Here is a 16307-nt window from a genome sequence, read left to right on the forward strand (position 1 = left end):
GTGGGGCTCCATCCCATGACCCTGAGATCAGGACTGGAGCCCAAACCAAGAGTCAGAGGCTTAACCTACTCTGCCACCAGATGCCCCAGCATTTCTGGCCTTTGAAGAGTTGGAGGGTCTGGGCCTGAGTTGGGGCTGTCACTAGGAGGCAGGTGTGGGGTGGGTCGGTGTTGGCCGCAGGCTCCCGGGCCCCAACCACACCCACCAGCTTCACCGATGCCCTGGTACAGCCCAGGCTGGGGCCTAGGACCACACTCACGTGGGTTCTGCCCCTTACACCACGGGGCCCTCCCCTTTCTCCTCCCAAGCTCACCTCGACGGTGGCAAAGGCCAAGCGGAGGGTCCGGTGACCGGCACAGCCCGGACTCAGACCCTATCTTCCACCCCAGGGACGCCAGGCCCAGGCGGTGCTCCCGCTGGGGTCACTGTCCTCCCACAGCAAAGGGATCCGCGCAAAGACGCTGGTGGGGGCCCCGGTTCTGCAGCCCCGACCCCCCGCCACGGTCCCCAGGGGGCGCTGCGCGCTCACGTGTGCGGCAGCAAAGCGAAAGTCGCTCCGGCCACGCGGGGCGCAGTGGGGCGTGGGGTGCCGCCCGGGAAGCCCCGGAGCTGGGCAGCCCCTCCTGCGCGCACCTCCAGCGGCGGGACCAAGCCCTTCCCGGGGCGTGTGCGCGCGGGGCTCCGGGGCGTGGAGGGCCGGCGGGGCGCGCGGAGGCGCCGGGCGCAGCGGGCGCGCGGGCCGTCGGAGGAGCGCGGAGGCGGGCACGCCGCGGAGGGCGGGCGGGCGGGGGCCGAGCCTATAAAGGCCCGCGGGCCGAGGGGCGGGAGCGCAGCGCCCAGCCGCCGTCCGGCCCTGCTCGGCCTCCGCGAGCCCAGAGAGCCGCGCGCTGCGCTCCGCCGCGGGGCAGGGCTGGCACCAGAGAGGGCTCGGCGGGCCCCGGGCCGAGGCGGAGGAGAAGGCGGCGGCGGCGGCCGCGGAGGCGCTCGGGTCGCCGCCGCCCAGCCGGGGGTCCTGGCCGCGGGGCGCGGCACGTGCGACGACCCGCCCTGCGCGCCATGTCCCCCTAACGCCGCGGCGGCAGAGCGACCCCCGGCCGGCCCCGTGGGCCCCCCGGGCATGGAGCGGCACGTGCTCGGCGCCGCGCTCTACTGGCTGCTGCTGCCCTTCGCGCTCCTAGCCGGTGAGTGGGCGCGGGCGCGGGGGGCTCCGGGCTGGACGACGGCTGCCTCCCGGCTCCCGACTTCCCGGGTCGGGACGCGCGGCCCGCGGCGCCCGCATTCCAGAAGCATGAGCGCGCCGGAGAGGCCGGGAGGGCGGCGGCGGGGCGGGGGTGAGGTGGCACCGGGCGCCCTCGGGTGCGGGCCGGCGAGCGCGCGGAGAGCGGCCGGGGCCTCGGCAGGGACGCGGGGGAGTCGGGGCCCCGGAGGGGCCGGTGTGCTCCGGTGGGGGGGCTGGAACGCCGAGGTGGGGGGCACGAATCTCTTTCCCTCTTTCGTGTTAAAAAAAAAAGAAAAGCGCAAACTTGCATCATGACTTCCTGACCAATCTGGGAGAAGGCGGGCTTCCTGCCTGGAGCTGTTTAATCTGGAGGCTCGGGAGCAGAACTAACGTCCGTCCGTCCCTCCGAGCCCCGGCCCGGCCCCACCCCCGCGGCCTGGGGCCGGCCTGTGCTGCGGGAAGGGTACTGCAGGCTCCTCCCTAGCCTTCCCTTGCCCTGGCTCAGTCCACAGGGCCTGCCAGGCGCTGGGGGAGGAGCAGCCCCCAGAAGGCTCCGGGCATTAGAGCCCAGGACCCCCAACCCTGGCATCACAGTTCCCGCTTGCGGTGGGCGGCAGGGTTGTCCGGGCTCTTAAGCCCCACCCCCCCGCGGCCCTCCTGCCTCGTCAGTGCCCAGGGCAGAATGCCCGAGAAGGCCTTCCACCCTTCCCCTGGTCCCCCGCCCTCAGCCCCTCCACGTGGGGCCGTGTCTGCCGGCTGGAGCTGGAAAGCAGTCTGAGTCAAGGCGCTGGGGGAACAGGGCCGGGTTTGCCTTGAGGACGTCCCTCCGTGCGTGGAAGTCCATCAGAGCGTGGGTGTGGGGGGTGTTTCTTTTCTGGAAGCCCTTCCAGGGCTCTGAACTCCCTCCAGGTGGGCCTCTGCCAACCTCTGGGCTAGGTGGGAGCTGGCCTCCCTGGGGGCCAGGGCGCGGGAGCGGCCTGCACTTGGGCTCCCAAACAGACTGTGTTTTGATTTGTAGCAGGGAAAGACGGTAAAACGGGGGACTTTTCGGGACAGGAATCAATGGCAAGCATTGAGGCCGGAGAGGAGAGTTTGAGTCAGCGGTGTGTGGACAGGGCGGCCCAGGGTCAACTCAGGGGAGAGCGCACGGTCACCTGGCCCGTTCACCGTTCACCGTGCTGGCTGGCTTTGCTCCTCCCGCCTCTAGGCAGCCAGATAGACGGACAAGCAGACTGCATCTTGCTGGGGGGGGGGGGCAGTAAGCTTCTCAAAGGGCAGCTTCCCCTCTGCCCTGCAGTGCACCCGTGGCCGCCTTAGCCTGGCCTTGCCCTGCGGGAACCCGGGAGGCCGGGACAGGCCGTGTGGAGGTGGTGGAGACCCCTGCTGCAGGATGGTAAGCTCTTCCTGTCATGGAGCAGAGTAAATATTTTCACATCAGGAACTCTCCTGATACTGTTTCCAGCCGTGCAAACACGTAAAAGCCACGACTGGCCTGCGGGCCGTACCAGGACAGGCGGTGGGGCGGAGGGGCCCCGGGCCCGGGTGTGTTGGCCTGATCATTAGTCGGGGCTCCTGGGCTCTCGGGCCCCCAGCTGGAGCCCATGTGGGTGCCTGGGGTGCCGTCTTCTTCTCTGCCTGCTTGTGGGCCCTACCCAAGGCAGCTGGGGAGCTTTTCCACTGCAGGCGACTAGTGCACTGTATCCTGTCCTCCGTTCCTCTGTTAGCGCCGAATTGCCCTCCGAGTCTCCCGCAGATACAGATACTGACCCAGGCCGTGTCCCGCGTGGTTCTGTGTCCGGGTGTGGCGTTTGGCTTCAGGGCTTTTTCTTAAGCTGGGGGGGGGGGTCAGTGCGGTACCAACCGAGGCTGGCTCTCCCGTCCTGGGTGTCGGCAGCTCCCTGGGGACCGTCCTGCTGTCCCTCTGATGGGCAGGGAGCCATCGACTCTGCTGCTGTGCGTGCCCCTCCTCATCCTATGATGGGCTTTGGCTGGAACGGGTGGTTCCGCGGTGTTTTGAAAGCGAGTGTGTGGATGCTGGAGAAGGCGTCGGGCTGTTAGTCATGAGTGCTCCGGGCCAGCTCCCGCCACGGCCGTGGTGAGGGCGTGAGTCATCCCGGAGTGCCCCCCGCTCACCCCACGCCACTCCCCGGACAGCCGGCCTGCCTCTGACCCGTGCCGGAGACCCTCCAGCTCCCCGGCAGGGATGGCAGCCTCTCAGCCTCTCGGGGCTCCCCTGTTGTCCGCGCAGCCCTGGGGGCAGAGGACCCTGAGCTGGGAGCTTCTAGGGAGATGGCAGGACGTTTTATGACTGCTTTAGACTGGGCCACGCCTCCTGCCTCCTGACCTAATGGGGGCGACCAGAAACTGCCACTGTGGTCTGAAAGGCAGGTGATAGAGCGTGGTAACTGCCACCGACTCCGGGAAACCCTGCGGTGGGGCAGTATGGCTTTTCTCTGTCGCACCCTGGGGCGTCATCTGTGCCACGCTGTCACTGAGAAACGCTCAGAATGGGGACACTTCCTTCTTTTCATCATGACTGTCTGCATACCCTTGTGATCAGGCAGCGAGGCCCGGAGAGGATGGGGTCGCGGGGGGTCACCATGGAGCTCGTCCTGTTCCACAGCCCGGCCCTGCAGGTGCCCAGAACTGGGTGGCGGTGGAGCTGGGGTCGGCGGTGGGGACAGGGCAGTGAGTCAGCCGGTCTGAGCGGGCAGGTGAACGGGACGTTCAGGTGTGTGCGTGCACCTGTGTGCGTGTTGAGGACGGGGCGGGGTCACCCGTGGTCCCCCCACGGGCAGGGGGATGTGGAGAGCTCCACGCTGGCCCGGTAGGGTCCTGCAGAGGAAGTGTCTTCTCTGGGGGTGGGAGGAGTCCCCGGCTCAGATCCTGGCCCGGAGGGCTGCTTCCTGGGCGGCTCCTGTTCTGACCCAGCACTAAATTTGCTGCTGGTGCTCAAAGGCGGAAAGAAGGAAGGGCGGGCCTGCTTGACTCTACCTTGCTGGGCCCCAGAGCTGCTGCTGGGGGCCGCCTTCTGGGGTGGGGTCCTGAGGCGGGCCGGCCCCCCAGAGGGCACGGAAGCCCCTTCACCACTGCCATCTGGGGGCTCAGGGGGAGCGTCTGCCCTGCCGCAGGAAGCCTGCCCCGGCCACTCTGGTTCTCAGAGACCTGCCTTTGCCTTAGAATTCAACAAAATGCCGGTCTTTCCTGGGTTACCTATTTAGAAATACGTAAACGTTGTTTATGTAGATTCTTTACTTTTTAACGTTCTATGTTTTTTGGAAGAGAGCGAGCGTGAGGGGCCGAGGGACAAGCAGAGCCCCCCGCGAGCGCAGAGCCCTGGTTGGTGGGGAGGGGGGCGGCTGGATCCCAGGATCCCAAGATCCGAAACCCAGAAGCACCCAGAAGCGTTCAGTTGACTGAGCCACCGGGGCGGCCCCACTGGCTTCTTTGTTTTTAACGGAGCTCTTTTTCCTTCTGGTTTGCAAAGCCAGTCTGGACTTCCTCTCGGCAGACACCTCAGGCTTCCAGAAGCGATTACTGATTACTGCTTACTGATTACTGCGGCAGCACAGCTGTGGGAGTGAGGGCTCCGGGCCCTGGCCCCCCGGGGCGGCCCTGTGGGCGAGGCTGGGGGGGGGGGCTTGGGGGGGCCTGGCAGGACCACCTGCTCCGCACCTGAGCTCCTGACTTTTGAACTTCCCTGAGTTGTTGTTTTCTTGATGGGGGCGGGGTGGGGGGGTGCTCACTGACACCTGAAATCTTGCCTGTAGGACAAGAGGAAGCTGGTCTTCTGTCCCGGAGCAGGTGAGGGCCACACCTGCTGGTGCGGTGGTCCCTCGGGGGCGGGGCGGGGGTGGGGGTGGTCTCTGGGCGGCAGAGCTGACTCTGCAGGATGGGTCTGTGTCCCGGGGGAACCTGCCAGGCCCTCACCACTCTCTGGGCTCCAGCTTCCTCGCCTGTAAAGTAGATAATAAACGCTGGAAGGCGGCTCCCAGAGAGTCTCTGATCTCTGCCGTGTCTCGGGCTCTGGGGGCAGGTGGCAGGTCTCCCACACACAGTCCTCACGGGTCAGGAGCCCCAGAGCGCTTTCCCACACCTGAGTGCCGCACCCCACGCCTGAGTGCTGGTGGTCAGCAGCCCACTCGGGGGTCTGGGGAGCTGCGTGGATGGGCCACCCACCCTGGGGCTGCCCCACCAGCCATGGGCGGTTCCCAGGAAGCGGGGGGTGCTGTGTCCAGGGCAGGCTGGCCCCCAGCCACCGTGCGGTGCCCACCTGCACCGGTTCTGGAGCGTTTCCCAAATTCATTCAAGCGTTCCCTCATGCAGGTCTCGTGGGACTGAGCTCTGGGCAGGAGCCAGGAGCCCAAGTTCTGTGTGGGGGCTAATGGTGGGGGTGGGGGGGGGCAGGGCTCAGTCTCTGTTTCTAACAAGGCTGCGCTTTCCTTGGCTGTCAGGGGTCATCTGGAGGTTCTCCCAGTGGCTTGTTGGGTTAAGCACAGAGGGCAGGGAGCCGGAGCTGGAAGCTGCACTGTAGGAAACAGAGTCCAAGCCCTGGGCTGAGCAGGGGCTGGGCAGGCCTGGGGGTGCCCAGGACCTGGGGAGGAGGGAGTTGGCAGCCAGGCCCTGGAGGTGGTCCCCTGTCTGGAAGGAACTGAGCAGCCAGCAGAGGCCTGGCAGATGGGGGTGCTGCGGGGGTGGGGGCCTGCGTCCTTTCTAGGCTCTCATCCCTTGATGGTGGCCGGTAGGAGGTAGGGGTGGGGGGCAGTCAGGGTGGAGGCTTCCCGTTTTGATTTTCTGTTTGCTTTTAATTACACAAATCCTACTGACTTTCCACGGAACAGTGACATCTCCATCAGATAAGGCACAGCTCCCTCCCTGGCCCCGAGCCTGTCTCCCCGGGTGCAAGGAAGGAAGCCAGGAAGCCTCCCTCGGCAGGCCATGTGTGCTGTGCTCCCGCTCCCGTCCAGGCATAAACGGATGTGCCCTGGGGGTCTGCACCCTGTGGCTCCGTGTCCCCTCTGTCCCTCCCTGCAAAGGAGGCCCTCGGTTCCTGTGGCCCCTGTTAATGGGGCGTATGGGTGCCTCCCCACTCTGGGGAACCACACCCATGCTGTCCTGGGGAGCCCCTCTTGGGGATGGAAGCCAAGGAGCTTCCCTTTCTGTCCGGGAGCCCGTGAGGCTGTGACCAGGCGGCAGCCCTCGGCCCTGGGGGGAAGCCACCCACTCAGGGATGCGAGAGCTGCCCGGCGTGCTGGGGCCACGGTCCCGGCCACACCAGCCCCTGGGTGACGCCAGGGCACCCTCCGGCCGACGTGCGTGGCCTCCTGCCTCCCTGCAGCCGTCTCGCGGGGACTTTGCTGAGTGGGGTGGGTCAATTTTTCTGGTGTGTTTTAATGACATAATTATAGGGAGTATTTTTAGGTTCCCCCTAACGGACTAGCTGTTTACTGGGCTCGGCGTGCGTGCTGTTTTTCTCCATGAGTATATATAGTCAGGATCACTTGTCCTTCCTTGGGCTCAGGCTCAGCCACCCCTGTGGTTTCCTCTGCCAGCGAAGGGCGGCTGAACCAGCCCTAGAGCCAGCTGGCTGCGCTGGGGGACTGGGGCCTCCCGGTGGGGGGCACCGCCCCTTGGCTCGGTGCGGGGCTCATCCTGCAGTGCTCCCTGCCCGGCCAGCCCGACCCCGCGGGGCCCCAGTGGGAGCTCACTCATCCCTCCCCAGCTTGGAAAATGGGGCACACTCTTCAGGCCTGTGGGAGCCACCAGAGGCCAGATGGGGGGTCCCCGGGCAGGTGGCCCCCAGGAGGCGCCTCAGCGGCCCGGATCTGGATCCCTCGCCTGCTGGACCCAGGCAGCCTCTCCTTCCCCTGTGCAGACATTTCCACCAGCCCCTGTCCCTCTCGCTCAAGGATCTGATTTCTCCTCATGGCTGGCACGCTGTCTAAAGGCATCACTGTAACCACATGAGAGGGAGCCTTTTTTTTTTTTTTTTAGGATTTATTTATTTATTTGAGAGCGCGTGCGTGCGGCAGGAGTGCAAGGCTCCGGTGGGGGAGGGACAGAGGGAGGGCATCAAGCAGACTCCCCGCCGGGCCGGAGCCCCATCCAGGACCCTGAGATCCCCACCAACCACAGCCGGAGCCACCCAGGCGCCCCTAAAGGGAGCTTTTAAAGGGAAATGAAATGGGCCATTGCAGTGCCCTGCTTACCTGGTCTCTGCTTTTCCCTCTGTGTGTGCGGTGGCCTGGGACCCGGATCCTTGAGGGCATTCCAGGGGGCCAGGCTCTGTGCGGGACGGGTCTGTGTCCCCAGGCCGCGGGGTGCACTCACGCTGTCCCACAGAGGAGCAGCTCGCCCCTGCGCCCTCATGATTTTAGTCTGCCACCGTTCCATGAGAGCAAATGGCCCGGGGCAGCAGCTGCCCGGCCCCTAGTGAACTGCACCTGCGCCCCAGACCTTGCTCCAGCCGCCTCTCCTGCTGGCGGGTCCCTCAGGCACAGGCGCCTGCTCCGAGTCTCTGACTCACGGGCCCCCCACCCCCCGCCCCGCGACAACCTCTGCTCGTGTTCCTGGGTTTGGGCGTGCACGCTCCCGCTCCCGTCGTTGCCCGTCCGTGGCTGTGACGTGTGTCCCGTGGCTTCAGTCTGTGTCACCCTGACACCAGGTGACCCTTGCCCCCTTCAGGGTCTGCTCTTGGGATGTGCCTTGAAAAGTCGCCTGCTTAAAGACACTGGGGTGTGCATCTTATCTCTGACGTGCGGGCGTGCTTTCGGGGTCTAGACTCTAGGCTTTTCGTCCGCTGGATGCGCTGCGGGGTTGTCCTGCCGTGGCTGTGTGGGTTCTAACCCTTCGACGGGCGGCCGCTGACAGCGGGCGTCCGTGGCGTCCAGTCCCCGGAGCGGCCCACATGGCTGGGCCTCAGGGTAGCGCGGCGTCCCCAGGGCTGCCCGGTGGATGCAGGGCGTGTCCTTTGGTGGCTGGAAAGGGGCACTGCTGTGACCCGGCAGGCCTCCTTGTCCCACAGATGCTGCCTTGTGCACGGCCTGTGGTTCTGCCTCCCGACTCTCCCCAGGGAGAGCGTCTCCGGAGTCAGGGTTCTGAGTCCAGGACAGGGCGACCCGGGCCGCGGACGCTGCTCACGCCCTTCAGTCCTCCCGCCCCCGCCCCGTCCCTACGAGCTCCTCGCGCTCCCAGCACCTGTTGGCAGGGGAGTCCTTGCCCAAGGCTGCCCGGGCTCCGGCCTCCTCTTGTGCCTCCTGAACTGGCACAGGCCTGCGGGCAGGGGTGTGTGAGCAGAGCCGCTGGAGACCGGTCAGATGGGCGCCGTTTGAGGGTGCCCTCAGATGCCCCCGTGGTGGGGGTCACACCTACCCACTGGCTCTGGAGCCCTGTGTGGTGACACTTCCTGTCCTCCCTGAAACCGTGTCCCAGACCTTATCGGCGGGCACACCTTGCCAGCCCAGGGGGCGGTGGGCGGGGCGGGCGGTAATCTCTGAGGGTCAGGAGCAGGGGCCAGTGGGGGGCCAGTGCAGGGGGGTGTGGTGATCCAGGGACTGTGGCCTGGGGGCCCCGTGGGGACCTTCCGGAGTGGGCAGCAAGCTGGTCGCTCTGACCTTGGCAAGGTCACTGTCCTCATCCTGGCCACGGGCGGGTGTGCCCTGCTAAGAACGGTTCTCGCCAGCATGGAAGCCACGGGTGGGCTCCTTGTCTGGGCTGGCGGTCCCACGCGGGATCCTGGACACTGGGGGTGGTGGAGAGCCGTGGGTCCCGTGTCCCTGTGTCCTGTGCCTGAGGAAACAGGGAGGGGCCGGGCCCTCCTCCCCCGAAGACCCGGCACCCACCGGGCTGTCCTGCCCTCTGAGATTGCAGGGGGAGACACCCTGGGGGCGGGGGCCGCCCTCGGTCCTTCCAGAGTGAGCCTGACTTTGGGGTGGTGGCGTGGCCCCTGGGGGAGGGAGCCTGCACTCCGCTCCCCCCACCAGCAGCTGCTCCTGTCCTGGGAGGGAGGCTCCTCTCCCCATCACCCGCCCCGAACTGAGAACTGAGTGTGCACCGAGTGTGCAGAGCTCGTGCCAGAGGTTCCCCGTCCTCCACTGTACTCCCAGGCCCCCTGTGTGGAGGGGAAGCTGAGTCACATGCCAGAGGGGACACGGCCCCAGCAACCTCGCTGGCCACCCCGTGCTAGGGTCCGGGACTCCTGCCCCCTCTTCCCAGTTTTGACCACAGGCATGGCTGTCAGCCCTGGAGCCTCAAGGTGCCAGACTCCAGAGTCTTGGCATCTTGGCAGTGGTGGTTTGGTCACGCCAGTGGTCTTGTGGGGAGTGAAGCCTCCCTCCAGGATGGCCCCGGGACAGCAGCGGGTCTGTCCTGGCTTGTGGCACTTCTGTGGCTCCGTGTCCTGCCCCGCCCTGTGGCCCCGTATGTGCAGGTGGAGAGTGGGGGCCCCGGGGGGAGGCCTTGGGACCTCAGCTGACTTCTGCCCTGTCCTGGACACTGTCACTGGGGGGTTCCCGGGAGTAGCCACGCAGGGACTCAGGTTCACGTGTGTCTGTCTGCCATGCGTATTCTCAGACCCATGGTTTGTGACGCCACCTGTGAAGCCAGTGGAAGCTCTTCCACGTGGGTCCTCTTGGACCCGGCTCTGAATCTGGCTCTGCTGCTGGGTACCCTGGGACGAGGGACGCAGCCTCTCTGGGCCGTGAATGCCTCTTCTCGGGAAGTGCGGCGCACCTGCCCGATGGGTACAGATGGGCCCTGGGGCAGGCGCTCAGCACCAGCCCCTGCCCCTCCGTCCGGGGGCCTCCCTGTGCCCCAGCTGCGAGCTGAGCACCTGCCCTACTTGGCCTTGTGGCCCTCCGGGTGACCCGCCCTGTGCGTGGGCCAGGGGAGCCTGGTGAACTTGACCTGGGAGGCTAGGAGGGTGCCGCCTCCTGAAAGCCCTCACCGCCTCAAGCTGCTTGTGCACCGAGGACCCGTGACTCACCCCTGCTGGCGGTCCCGCGCTGGCGGGGGGGTGGGGGCTGCACCCGCGTCCCACAGGGCCCGGCTCTAATTAGGACGCTCTTCACCAGGGCCCTCCAAGCACGTCCGTGCTCTCACCGGGCAGGAATCTGGGGCAGCTTGGTGACGTTCCAGAGCCCAGGTGGCGGCTGGTGGGGTGAAGACGCCCGGCTTCAGGTCCCCCCTGGGCGGGGACAGTGGAACCTGCCGGGTTGGCTGAGTCACGCTGCTGGGCGCTCCCACGGGACAGCAGTGAGGCCGTGTCGTGGCTGACGGTGCGGGCTGCTGGCAGGATGGTCCTCCCCAGCCCGGGGTGCATGTGGCCCGGGGAGGAAGGGAGTGGCCGGGGCGGGCATGTCTCTCTCCACGCATAGAGCCCTCACTTGGGGTGGTGGGTGCCCCCGACAGCTGGGGAGTTTTCGGGTGCCCTCCCAGAAGGAGGATGCCTGGCCTCATACATTGGGGACCATTGCCAGCCTTGGCCGGGAAGCTCTAGGACAGAGGGCTTGGCCTTGTGAGACACCTCCCTGCTCTCAGGATGGGGTTCAGAGCGGGTGATGGGAGGAGCGAGACAGCAGCGCCCCGTGAGGCTGGCGGCCCCCTCCACCTGCCGCGTGCCCACCGTGCTCGTCCTCTGAGGTAGCAACCGAAGAATCAGCTTGAAGAGGACCAACACGTTCCAAGTCCCACGGCTGGAAAGGACGGTGCCTGGAAGTCGGCTCCGGGGCCAGTCAGGGAGCGCGCTGTGGGGCTGGCCTCGGGGTACCAGGGACCAGGGGCTGGTTTGGCGGTGATGGGCGGCGGGCGGTGCCCATGGCAGGTGCCTGTCAGGCTCTCGCAGGGTTCCGCCAGACCCAGGCTGTGAGGATGGACTTGTGCGGTGTGGTCGGCAGAGTGGGGGGGAGGGACCGCCCCCCGCAGACACCGTGTCTGCTTATGGGTGGGGATGTTCCTGTCCTCGGGCCCCCCTAGATGGGGAGGCATGGAGGGGAGGTTTCTGCAGGCCGGCCCGGCCCCCGACCCACTCTCCCGAGACCTCAGCGGTTTCTCGCTGTCAGCAGCGGCCGCTGGAGGAGATGAACCTGAGCCCCACGGCCCTTCTGTGTGTCTGTGTGTTAGCCCGGACTCTTGGGCTGTGGCAGCCTGGGCAGGGCCGGCCTGAGGCCGCCGGGTCCTCCTCGCTCCTGCCCCGCCCCCTTTAGGAGCAGGTAGGGCTTGGAGCCCTGGTGGTGAGCAGGGTGGGCAGTAAGGCCTGGTTCTGGCCCAGAACTTGCCGGCACTGGACGGGTGGCCGAGTCTCCCAGTCCTGCTGTCGCTCTGGGGCTCAGACAGGCCCCAAGGGGCATCAGCCGGCACGCTTCGCATTCACAAAGCAGACTGGACGGGTGTTGTACCCCTCGGCGGCCTCCGGGGTAGGTGGGGCTGGCCCCCGTTCCCAGGCCACCAGGTCAGGGATATGTCCTTGAAGGCCGTGGCATCCCTGGCACCTTCTGACCAGCCCGTTGAGGGTGATGGCTCAGCCTCAATGGGTTGCTACCGGACGCTCCTGGCTCAGGGTCCAGCTGAGGCTGGGGTGGACACGAGCCGGCCAGCTCCTCCCTGCCGGGAAGGGTCCGTCATCCCCAGGGCCTCCCCTGGGACCGAGGCTCTGACCCTCGGAAGTGGAGCTGAGCCGCAGCTGCCCCCAGCCGCCAGGCCGAGTGAGCCCTCCTGCCTCCCGGGCGCCCCTTCTCCGCGGCCTCTCAGGACCCCCTTGGGCGTCTGCCACTGGCTGCGTGGTTAGGAATTAGATTAGTTTCCATAAAAACAGGATGCAGTGGGCGAGCCGGCAGCGTGTCCCTCTTTTTCCAGGAACTGAACGTATAGCTTGGGCCAGGCCAGCCCTGTCCCTGCCTGCCATCGCCCCCAGGGCGTGGGGACCTCCGCTCTGCTCTCGCCCAGGGCTCTGGGGCGCTTCCTCCAAGCCCAGGAGCCGGTGCTGCCCCTGTGCCCTGGCTTGGCTGGGCTGCGATGGGGGGTAGCCCTGGGCCCTGTCCTGAGACCACACCGACCTTCAGGCTGCGGGTCCCGCTCTGCAGACCTTGGTCTGGTGGGTCCGATGGACTAAGGAGGCCGTGAGGGGCTGGGCAGGGGGCAGACGGTGGCGCTTGCTGTGGGGACGGAGGCCCGAGCCACCCTGCAGATGGGCGTCGGGGGGCTGGGTGGTGACGGTCCAGCCTGACACTGTCGCTCACTGGCTGAGTGGCCGTAGCCTGTGACTTCCCATCAGGGCCCCCCCTCCACCAGGGATGTGTTAGCGCGGCTCGGCCCCAGTGCGTGGCGCGTCGGGGATCTGAGATGTGGGGGGGGCGGGGGGTTTCCAGCGAAGCCCGTGGTTTCCCGTCCCCACCGCAGGCCGTGCTTCCCGCCTCAGGCAGCAGGAGGGCGGGCGGCCGGGGCCTCTGGTTTCTGGTCCCTCAGGAACTCGGGCTTGGCCACCATGGGCTCGCAGGACCCCGCCGCCCCCCTGCTTGGAGGCTCCTTGTTCCTTTCCCAGACGACAGCCCCGGCCCCGAGTCCCGGAGCTCAGCAGGGGCTCTTTCTGGGGCTGTCCTGAAACCCACGAGTGTTTCTCCTGGAGGAGGGAGAGGGACAGAGGGCAGCCAACCGTCACCTGTGCCGTATGAACCCCCGCAGCAGAGCACACGCCGGCCCGGGGCACGAACGCCCGTGCTCCACGCTCTCTGCGCTGCCCTGTGTCCAAAGCTCCTCGCAGACGAGGGGTCGGGGATGTTGGGTAGGCCGGTGGGGAGGGGTCACACGCGGGGACAGAGCCTGGATGCTTAGGGCAGGGTGGGCTGGGTCCCTGCTGCAGCGGCCGGGTGTCGGGAGAGGCCAGTGCTGACTCTTCCCTGGGTCGCTTCTTGAGGGGCTGTGTTTCCAGAGAGTACGCGGGCCCATCCCCCGATCCCGCAGCCGTCTGGGACTGGGCAGCGGAGCCTGGCAGGCTGCCGCCCTGTGGAACGTGACCCCGGGGTCGGGTAGGATGCCCTCCCTGGGGAGCCGTGGTCGCAGGCGCAGGAGACAGCGCGGCGGGGCCCCGCTGGCCGGGGTGGGGGTGGGGGTGTCGCAGTCCTGAGCCCACTTTCCACAGGCCGCCCCAGAGAACTCCTTCTCGCCCAGGGGCCTCCCCTCGGCCCTGGGGGCTTGCATCCGGGTGGCTCTGGGACGGTCGTCTCTTGGCTCATGGTCCGCTTCAGCGCGACCAGCTTCCCAGGTCAGCAGAAGCTGCCACACCCAGCCCCAGCGCCCGTTACACACGCCTGTCCTGAGCCGGCGCAGGCCGCGGCTCTCCGCACACCCCTGGGCTTTCTGCCCCGTCCCCTGACCTCCTGCCTTGTGACGCAGACTGGAGAGGACGTCTCAGGTCCCCCACCGCGTGACCCGTTTCTGGTCCTCACACTGGCCTCACAAGGGGCTCGTGCCCTCCTCCGTGGCCTGCGCTCTGGGGACAGGCTCCATGCTTGGTGGGGGGGGGTCGTCTGATGGGGAGAAAGGTGGTCGTGGGGTTTTGCCTGTTGTTGTCTCGTTTCACTAAGAGGAAGACCAAGGCCCGGCATGGGGAAGGTGGGGCCAGGACCTGAGTCGGGCTCCTGCTGGGCAGCCAGGCTCCCTCAGCCCCGGGGAGCATACCTGGCCAGTGACCCCGCCCCCGCCCAGCAGCAGGAGGTGGCCAGGTGGCATTCCTCTGTCCTGCTGGGAAGGGCCCCTAGAGAGTAGGGCCAACCGGGCCCAAGCCGGACTGGACAGGCTGGGACTTGGGGTGCTGTGGGCCGGCTGAGTCACAGGGAGAGGCTCTGAGTCAGCACCCCAACCCTGAGTCCCAGGCCCAGAGCTGGGGAGATGTGGCCCCTGGTGAGCCTGGGGTGGACCCCCACGTTTGGAAGGATAGCCCTGGCCCTGAGGGGGTACCGCGGGAAGGTGTGGAGTGACCCAGAAGCTGCCCCATGGCCGGGCCGCCCCGGTGACCCCCACGGGACGCTGTCTCTGTCCTGGGGCCCGGGGAGAAGGTGCTCGCAGGAAGGCAGCTGCGCCAGAGGATAAGGGGACCCTGCCGTGCCAGGAACAGAAGGCTGTCGCCCTTGAAGGGGGCATCCCTGGTGATACTGTCAAGGTGGATGCATGCGTCAGAGAGTGGCGTGGGGGCACCGGGGAGCTCGGTCGGTTAGACGAGCAGTGTTTGGTTTCAGCTTAGGTCATGATCTTGGGGTCGTGGCATCGAGCCCTGCGTGGGGCTCCTTGCCATGCTCAGAGTCTGCTTCTCTCCCTCTGCCCCTCCCCTTATCCACACTGGCACGCTGTCTCTACAGTAAATAAACCTTTTTTTTTTTTTAAGACTTTATTTATTTATTGGACAGACAGATCACAAGTAGGCAGAGAGGCAGGCAGAGAGAGAGGAGGAAGCAGGCTCCCTGCTGAGCAGAGAGCCCGATGCGGGGCTCAATCCCAGGACCCTGAGATCATGACCTGAGCCGAAGGCAGAGGCTTAACCCATTGAGCCGCCCAGGCGCCCCTACAATAAGTAAATCTTTATAAAAAACCAGAGGCAGGTGTGGCGAGTCGGTCGAGGCGAATGGTCATGGTCTTGCTTCTGAGTCGGAAGGAGGGTGCGCTGCGCCCTTCAGTCTCGAGGGAATCTTCTGGAGCGTGGGTTCTGAGTCCATCGGGCGCATTCCTGTCCCCGGAAAGCTGGAGAAATTCCCAGGTGATGCCGGTGGCCTGGCCTGGGAATCCTCTTTAAAGGCCACGGCTGGACACCGCGAGTTATGGTCAGTTTTGGTGCAGCGAAGAACGTGACGGGAAACACTGCAGCCAGCCGGCCCGGGGAGGGCCCAGGCTCCTGTGGCTGAGACTCAGCCTGGGTGGCAGGCCACCTTCTTCGGTCTCCCGAGAGCATTTCCACCCCAGGGCCTTTGCAACTGGACCATCCTCTGCGGGATCTCTGGGCTCAGAGTCCATCTGCCCCCAAGGGGAGGGCTTCCGGGAGGCTGTCTTGCTGGCTCCCGCGGGCTTGTTTGCACTGGCCGGTTCCTTCTCGTCCCGAGTCTGTGTGCTCTGCAGCTGCCCCCAGGAGGCCGTGCACCCGGAGGGGGCGCGACCTCATCCCCGCCCAGGCCGCAGCCTGAGCCTTGCACGCCACGGGCTGGGCTGTGTGTGGACCCTCGTCTGACCCCTGCCCCGGCTGCTGGTGCTCACCCCAGGGTCCCAGCGGCTGCCCGTGGGGCCACTGTTGAGGACGAGGGACAGCGGCCCCCCAGTGCTGGACGGTGGGGTCTATCCCTGCGCGAGGGGCCGGGGGGCCTGCACCGGTGGGGATGGGGTGCCCTGCTCAGGCAGAGAGGCCCCATGTGCTGTGGCCTTGTGACACACTCCTGTCAATTAGCCTGGAATTCGGGGTGGGGGTGGGGTGGCTGCAACGTCTGTGTTTACTCATGACTTCCCTCCATCCGTCCGTCTGTCCGCTCTGATCAGCTTGGCTCTCCAGGGCTCTGGACTCTCCTGTCAGCCCGAGGGCTTGTTCGCAACCTGGGGCCTCACCACACGCTCAGAGACCCCCAAGCCTGGGTGACGAGGGGGCATGTGGGACACGTGCTTCCATTCTGTGGATCGTTTAGTCTGTATTCTGGTTTTCGAGAGCGCGTGAGTGGGGAAGGGGCAGAGGAGAGAATCTGCGGCCGATGCCGCGCTGAGCGCAGAGCCGAGGCGGGACTTGATCCCAGGACCCTGAGGTCATGGCCTGAGCTGAAATCAAGCGTCGCTCCTCTAACCGACTGGCCACAGGCACCCCTCTTCTCCTGAAGCCCGTGATGCTCTGGAGAGCCCCCTCCCCGCTCCGGAGCTGACCCGCTGCCATGTCCGTGTCCTAGATCCTCGGTCGCCGGCAAGGGCAGGCCTGCAGCTGCTGTCCCAGGGGAGCCGTGCTCCCCACCCTGCCGGCCCGGCCCCTCCCACACCTCCGAGTGCTCTCTCCCACGAGGAGGGAGGGTGTCGCTGGGCGCGCTGGCGTCCTCACCTGCGGCTCCGGCCGGCACCTGGCACCGGCCTGAGC

At 66.7% G+C, this 16307-nt stretch overlaps 1 protein-coding gene across 4 annotated transcripts in view; it reads left to right on the plus strand.

The window, feature by feature from the left end:
• Positions 1-259: 259 nt before the first annotated feature.
• The window catches only part of PIEZO1 (piezo type mechanosensitive ion channel component 1), a 49143-nt gene continuing 33095 nt past the window's right edge, over positions 260-16307 (plus strand). For 3 of the 4 annotated variants that reach the window (XM_059150720.1, XM_059150721.1, XM_059150722.1), the window contains exon 1: positions 830-1181. In XM_059150720.1, the coding sequence (XP_059006703.1) occupies positions 1118-1181 (64 nt within the window). In that variant the 5' untranslated portion in view covers positions 830-1117. Of the gene's footprint in view, positions 1182-16307 lie in introns of all 4 variants that reach the window. The other variant, XM_059150724.1, reaches the window with a different exon arrangement.

The sequence above is a fragment of the Mustela lutreola genome, chromosome 16 (assembly GCF_030435805.1).
Source record: "Mustela lutreola isolate mMusLut2 chromosome 16, mMusLut2.pri, whole genome shotgun sequence".
NCBI lineage: Eukaryota > Metazoa > Chordata > Mammalia > Carnivora > Mustelidae > Mustela > Mustela lutreola.